At 46.4% G+C, this 7,638-nt stretch overlaps 1 protein-coding gene across 1 annotated transcript; it reads left to right on the forward strand.

The window, feature by feature from the left end:
• Nucleotides 1–200: 200 nt before the first annotated feature.
• On the forward strand, nucleotides 201–6,568 carry LOC144766938 (claudin-4-like). The gene is made up of 2 exons (XM_078650626.1): nucleotides 201–235; nucleotides 5,677–6,568. The coding sequence occupies exons 1-2, from the start codon at nucleotides 201–203 to the stop codon at nucleotides 6,338–6,340; spliced, it is 699 nt and encodes a 232-aa protein (XP_078506752.1). The 3' UTR covers nucleotides 6,341–6,568.
• The last annotated feature ends 1,070 nt before the right edge of the window (nucleotides 6,569–7,638 follow it).

Genomic DNA, 7,638 nt, shown 5'->3' on the forward strand with positions numbered 1-7,638 from the left:
GACAATGTACAGCCCCTCCCGCGGTCCAGCCCGTGGTTTGAAAGTCACAACACGGGATGCCATAGTTTCGGTGGGGGTGGGGTTAGTTGGAAAGGATTCGGAATTTCGCAGGCTGGCCCCAGGTGGATGAAACGCGTGTGACGTCATTGGTAATGGTAGGGGGTGGGTCTCCAATATAAGCCCCGGGGGGAGATGGGGAAATGTGTTTCTGGCAGAGGGAGAGCTGGTGCTTCAGGTGAGGTGTATGGCTGCACCTGAGTTGCCATTGTGGGAGCCCAGGAGCCTAGTTTAGCAGTTCTTGCGCTCTTATGTTCATTCCTTTTTGTTTGCCATATTTCTAATTGGCGCTGCATTATATTGACCCGTGTTTATTTAACTGGCGGATCTGTAGATTAGGGGCCTACGGTATAGTAAGTTCTCCTTTCAACCTCTGTTCGCGCGCTTGATTTGCACGGTATGCGGTAAGAGCGTGCATTAACCCTACTTAAGAGCGTGTATTACCCTACTCCACTTTTCGATAGTGTGCGTGTTTTTTTTCTCTTTGCTGTATTTTCCGTGTTTTTTTGCCTATTTCCATTAATAACGGTTTCCTTTTCTATATTACAATGCTTGTTTTGTTTTTTTGGTGGGGGAGAACTTAACATTACTTTTTGGCAATAACTGTAGCTTAGTGTCCAGCTCGCCATAAACATACAATGTGGTGTATAAGGACTCCCCTCCCTTCAACGGTGATCTTCAGTGCTCTTCTCCGGTGCATGAGCGCGGTTTCTTGTCTTCTATTTTCCCATCGGTGGCTTTTACAGGCCTCTGCTCGTTAATGCACTAGATAGGCTACACCTGCTAGCTTATAATATATAACGATGTCGCACGAGAGCAGAGTCTCTATAGTTTTCCTCATGTGTATACACTACTTGGGTGAAAGTAGTACAAGGTGTTTGTGAGTCGTAACTTTTTTTATTACTTCTATGGTTTCATTTGTTTCCCAAGGACGGCATCGTAGTTTAGTGTTGGGGCATTTAAGTACTTAAAACACGTGCTAACAAGGACTTGTAATTGGGGAAAACCCGGTTCCTAATCTCTGACCTCCCCCTCCCAGTAACAAGGGGCCACATGCACTGATCCCACGCACCCCCTGCTGCAATAAATGGGGTAGTGGGACCCGGGGGGATGGACATCTACATACCTATAAACGAGACCCCCCGAGGTTCTTTAGGTCTTCTTACCCCCACAACAAAATGCATCTGTCCGAGAAGAGTGCAGGAGGCCAAAAGTGACTATAGCTCTGCGCTTTCAGAACCCATCCCCGGCCAACACTAGGTAGGCTAATTTCTCATTTGAGTGAAATGACGGCGTTTAAATTCAAAGCACAGAAAGTTAAGTGCTTATATTTGCCTCCCTCCAATAGTCTAATCTTCTGGCCGCTAGATGTCGCTGGCACCCGGTGTAGCAGCCGAAGTGGGAGGGACGTATATTTTGTTAGGGTTCTACGCGTTAGTAGTTTTATTCAGGTTTTTTTTTTATCCTTCTTTAAATGTGGTTAGTCTGTTATGACACACACGTGACTATAAATGAGAAGATATGATGTGGCTTAATTACCCCAGCTGCCGACTTTGGTACAGGGAAGCTCGAGTACCAACGCCTGCTCGCTTTCCTTTAATTCTGGGCTAATTAAGTAACTTCTCCCCAGTCTTCGATGAACACGGACTATTTGTGATAGAATCTTTACCTCATGTGAAGCTAATATCCCTTAGCGACATGCGCGCCATATTAAACTGAAAAAAGGAAGACACCCAAAGTAACAGAACATGAACTGGGGACAATTGAGTTCGGTAAAGCGAAGATTACGGTACGTTCTTTGCCTCAGATTTGAGAGGACGGGGGTGGGGCGGAGTTGGTAGCCCTTTTACATGTATTCACTCACTGTCCTCATCTGTGAGATCATTATCTGTATCAGAAGTATATGAAATGTAAAGCGAACGAGTTAGTTTCTACGTGAGCCAGTGGGTTTCAGTTTGGCCTTCCTTTCAGGGGTTCTCCAAGTGACGATGCCCATCCTGACCAGGTCATTTTCTTGCCCATTAAATACTTGATCTCTGTTTAGTGCGACCAGATTTTGAGAACGAAAAACCGGGACATTTTGGAAAAATGGGACTACAATTTTTCATCCAAGGAATAGCACAGAAATTGCAGCTCTCGTCAACGTAGGATCACAGAAGATGCATTAAGTAAACAAATAAAATGTAATTTCTACAACCAACATCCTTCGTAATGAAACTGATCTATGAAGAGCTATTAAACCTGCTGCGCCATTGATGACTAGGACTCGCTGCTATGGACACCCCGCGCTGTTGGGCGTGTTCTGCTACGGCGCTTCTGGCCGAGCGGCTGCCGACTTGAGTCCGATTCACTGGAAATTGGACACCACTGCACAATGGCACGAGCCACTTCTATAGAAATTGAAGATAGCGCCTGCTCCTATCCATCAGAGTTGGGCGACACGGCGCCAAAATAAACGAGTGTGGCACTCGGAATGAGTTTATCATAAAGGCACACCTGGACGCTGACTATCCACCTATTGTCTCTCGAGTAAGGGTGAGGCCAGAAGTTTTATCAGTGTGAGACATACAAGTGAATAGGCTTCACAAAACATTTTGGAATATATCGGGAGCGTAGCTTCGAGGACGAGGGGGGTCACACCCCCTCCCCCACACACACTTCAATAAATGTATTCTATGCTCTAAATCTGTTCAATCGTGTATGGTGAGGTGTCTGTTGGATTTAACCCCGTCTGTTTTTGCAGGTCTGAAAATGTTTGTAGATTTACAAAATAATGAGTTTAAGTACGTCTAACAACTCCCACATCACACTTTTCCACTGCTCCTTAAACGCACTGCTTATCAATTTGTTCACCTGATTTGCCAGCGTGATTGTTGTAAAATCTGAAGATCACGTTCAATAACCTTTTACTGGCCAAGCTACGCTCCTTGATTACAGGGCCTTGGGCCCTGACTATCTTCCAGAAGACATGGACCCATCCCATATCAGAGCTAGCTTGTCTGTCCACTTAGGAACAGTTCCAGCCCTCCTAAAGTACTTTAAAGTTCACGATTTTGCACATGAACTTGAAATCTCTCCACCTACTGCCATCTCATCCCACCTGATTGAGGATATCACAACCTACATCAACCGTCGTCTCAGTTGCTACTAATAGCAGAAACTACCTTTTCTCCAAGACTGCTCAGACCATTTTCAGAGGAATTTAAATACCCCCTGAATTCCAGCAAATTGTGTTCACTACTTAAGGAGTGCAAACTGAACCCCACAATGTTTAACTATAGTTTACTGAAAATATATATATTCTGTTTCAGGCTGCACATTACTGATGGCACAAAACATCCTTGTCCTTTCTATAGCCTCTGGTAGGCACATGCTCTGGTCATACTTTGTGCGTTCCTGCCCACTGCTCTTTAACCCCTACCATCTTATCTTTGAACAATGTCTTCGACCCTCGGTCCATTGGCCATTATGAATGACTTGATTGTTTCTGTAATGTCATTCCCCAAACGGTGAGTGCACCTCACTCAACGTATCATACGTTGTGTATCCCAAAACAAATGCCCTCTGTGGCAGTAAGCCCTCTCGACTCTTTCTAATTGCCTATTATAACGCCTCAATGGGCATACACAGATAACTTCAATTATTGGCCAGTAAGTTCTCCAATAAACTTTAGCCTCAACCAAGAATCCCAGAAAGTAATGCCTCTTTGGCATCTGAGCGAGTCACTGTAAACCACTTGTCAGTACAACCACAAGTGGTGAGGTCCACCCCATCAGGGTGAAGCTGCACAAACCACCTACATTCACACGATTAAAATGCTTTAGATCTACCCTCCAGTTGCCTTCACCACAGCTATTGAGCATATACTATGGCATGGTTAAGTTATCATTGGCACATTATCCTACCCTCTCCGCAACACGGAGGAGCGGATTCCTCTCTGCCTGCTCAGGCAGGTTGAAAGAATAATCTGCCAGGCAACCTTGGAGGAATCTGCGAATGTCAACCCATCGACTTTTGCACATCAAAGCTGATTTCTTGAGCTGAAATTTGAGCCCTCAACTGCAAATTCAATTTGCCCTCCAAAACCTGGCTTTGATCAGTTCCCATGACCCATGCTGCCCAGAGCTGGACCGGAGTGTTTGTGGTGTGAGCTAATGTTGGATACTCTGGAGCACTGGGGTTAATGTGCTCGTTGCTTCAGGAGTGTGTGTGGGGGGGGGGGGGCTCATGGGAAGAGTGCTTGTTGATGGATGGGCAGTGTGGTTTGCAGACTTGGTAGCATCTCCTGCGGTTGAGGCAGGTGCAGTTGGATGTTAGGCAGTTAATTTTGGCTAGCAGAGTATTGTATGCTGTGGTCAGGGCAAGTTGCAATGGAGCACGAAGGGTGTTATCTCATAATGCAAATTATACCTCCTGTGGGTGGCAGTCCTGGGGCATCTGTTTATATTCCGTTTTGGTGTAGCTGGACTAAATGAAGTTATTTGGCAGTGAGGCTGCTTTTGAGGTGGTGTGGTGTCTGCTGGGGTTGGCCCTCAATGGCTTTTTTCTTTAAGTGTTACCCAGGTTATGGTCCAGACTAGCTTGAATTATGGTGCCATTATTAAGGACTGGTTTCCTGAGGGCCGCTGTGTGTGTGTGGGGGGGGTCCTAGGCAAGGGTTCAGAAAAGACATGCAGTGTTCATTTAAACTATACTAGTATCCCGGCACTCATGGTTTTATTAGATAATAGTCATTAATTCAGACAATTTATGTGTTCATTTAGGTGAGGTCTGTGCTGGGAATGTACAACTTGGAACCAAGTGAAGACCAGACCAGTTTTGTCGGAGGCGGGGGTATGCTCATAACACCACAGTAACTCCTGTGCTATGAATGTGGGTGGTTCATCCATGAACCAAAGTTTGGTTTATAGGTAATATTGGGGTTTCTATGGTCGATTTAGGTGGGTAGCATAGTATCTTCACCTCGCCCCCCCTTGGCAAGTTCTGGTCTTGGCACCGTATTTTGTTGCCTGGCAGCGTGTTTTGTTGCCTGGCCTACTGTCCCAAGGCTGGGCAATATTAAAAGTTCAGCTATTACCTGGCATACGGCTGTGCCCCATCTTGAGGGATAGGTTTGCCTCCAGATAAGCATTATGTCCTCTTCCAGCCACCTGGTCTCGAGCAATCTCTAAACGTTACAAAAATCCCATTACTGTCAAAAATCCCATTACTGTCAGATCATACCACTCCCTTCCAGCAGATAGGAAGGTCTTATTAGCCCCTTCTATAACACTTTGACATCTCAGCTGGTAATGTTTGAACCCAAGTAAAGGCGAATGATGTTTGAGGCTCAGGAAGCCTTTGATTGTTTTGTACTTGGGAAGTAAACTAAGCAGTCATAAGCTCTGGAAATATTTCGAATCTCTGAATTTGACTACAGCTGAATGTCGTGTTTGGTGTGTAATGTATTTATCTAGTACTTGGGAAGTAAACTAAGCAGTCATAAGCTCTGGAAATATTTCGAATCTCTGAATTTGACTACAGCTGAATGTCGTGTTTGGTGTGTAATGTATTTATCTATATAAATGTACTTGCCACTCTTCTGGCGTGATAACTATTTTTTTGTTTTTCTGTTGGCAGATTATCTTATAAATCAACTAACATGGCTTCCACTGGGGTCCAGATCCTCGGCATGGCCTTGGCCCTGATTGGTTGGATCGGCACAATCATCACCTGTGCTCTGCCCATGTGGAGAGTGACTGCCTTCATCGGTAACAGCATTGTGGTGGCGCAGATCATCTGGGAGGGCCTGTGGATGAACTGCATCGTGCAGAGCACCGGCCAGATGCAGTGCAAGATCTACGACTCCCTGCTGGCCTTGCCGCAGGACCTGCAGGCGGCACGAGCCCTCACCGTTATTGCCATCCTCGTCGCCATCTTGGCCCTGCTCGCCAGCATCATTGGCGCAAAGTGCACCAAATGTGTGGAGGAAGAGAATACGAAGGCCAAGATCTCCGTCGTGTCTGGCATCGTCTTCATCATTTCTGGCGTCCTGATGCTCATCCCGGTCTGCTGGTCCACCAACTCAGTCATTCGTGACTTCTACAACCCATTGGTGGTCGAATCCCAGAAGCGGGAGCTGGGGGCGGCCTTGTACATCGGCTTTGCCTCTGCTGCCTTGTTACTGCTCGGGGGTGGCCTGCTGTGCTGCTCCTGTCCCAAAAAAGGAGAGGACTATTCTGCCCGGTACACCGCAGCGCCCTCCCAGGCTAGAAGTAACTACTCTAGCAAGGACTACGTGTAGGCCATGGCTACCCTGACTGCACTGCAACTTTAAACTCTGCATTTTGCTCCTTGACAGCCTTCATGCTGTCCCCTCTGTCGAAGAAAGGGACTATGCTTAAAGTTACTACTTTGCCTTGAACAGTAACTGTTTTGTTGGATTTAAACTGTGAATGCCCTGCCCTTGCACTACCTTTTTATATCCTAGTTTTATTCTCTTTTGAAACAAATCAATAAAGGTCTTTTTAGCTGTTCAGTTGTCTGAATTCCTATGGATGTGTGCACCTGGTGGCAAGTTTTTAGGCTAGCAAAGTTGTCCTACTAATATGGCTGGTGCAGGCACCAGGCTTTAGCCCAAGGTGGGTGTAAACCTTTCTCCTGTGCTGTAACCAGTTCCAAAGTAGGAGATATTAGCTGGTTAAGCTACAATACAGGGCCACCACTGGACTAGTTGTGCAAGCAGTGGGTGACTACCAATTCCTTTGCTGTCCCATAGGAGGGGTGCAAGTAATTCAAAGCATCTGGAATGGGGAGCTGGGCGATTTGCTGGTAGAAACGTGGGCTTTCGGAAGCTCCATAGCAGGAGAAAACTGGTTAAGTGCTTTAGGGAAGGGGTGATGGTTAGTTGGATTTGTGGACGTTTAATCCCGTTTAGCGTTAAACCTGGATTTTAGAATGTGAAACAGTTGGAGGATTAATCTAACATGTCTGGTCGTGGGGCATTCTGTGTGGGGTGGAGAAGGGCAAGAACCAGAAGCAATCCCATGTCCTAGAGAATGTGGCAGCCAGGGCTGAGGTCTGCAATTGGCTGTAGTGATAAGTGCAGGTGAAGAGGTCCACAGGGAGGGAGAATGTTAAATTCAGGGCTTACTCCGGGGGAACACCTGTATTTCAGGAGGAAGTGTCATGATCACTCTGAGACGAGTGCTGGTACTAGAACAGTGGAATGCAGTGGATGACTACTATGGCGGTAACTCCTGTCAAAATGCTGGGAAAGCGGTAATTATGGTGAGGTGGTGAATTTCTACACTTTGTTAGAATCCAGTTATCGGTACTTCAATGGGGCAAGGAGTGCGACAACTGGATGAGCAACAACTGGATGAGCAACAGCTGGCTGGATCGCTATGTAGAGGGATTGGATGGTGAGATTAGACCTTCACTCCTTCCTTTTTAACTTGATGGCTGTAGGAATTTGAAGCAATGTGTTTAGATGCCAAAGTTCAGACGGTCAGGGAAATGGAGGGGCTTGGTATTTTGGTGGCTGAAAAGTCGTGGGGGGTGTCTCCCATGTATGGAACAAGCGGGTAACTGGGGCATTAA

The sequence above is a fragment of the Lissotriton helveticus genome, chromosome 7 (genome assembly GCF_964261635.1).
Source record: "Lissotriton helveticus chromosome 7, aLisHel1.1, whole genome shotgun sequence".
In the NCBI taxonomy this organism is placed as follows: domain Eukaryota; kingdom Metazoa; phylum Chordata; class Amphibia; order Caudata; family Salamandridae; genus Lissotriton; species Lissotriton helveticus.

What these genes read in the sequence shown, in the direction of transcription:
- LOC144766938 (XM_078650626.1), top strand. Translation starts at nt 201, where the DNA reads ATGTGTTTCTGGCAGAGGGAGAGCTGGTGCTTCAG. An exon ending in AGGGAGAGCTGGTGCTTCAG is followed by an intron (nt 236 to 5,676) that starts GTGAGGTGTATG and finishes TTCTGTTGGCAG; the next exon opens with ATTATCTTATAAATCAACTA.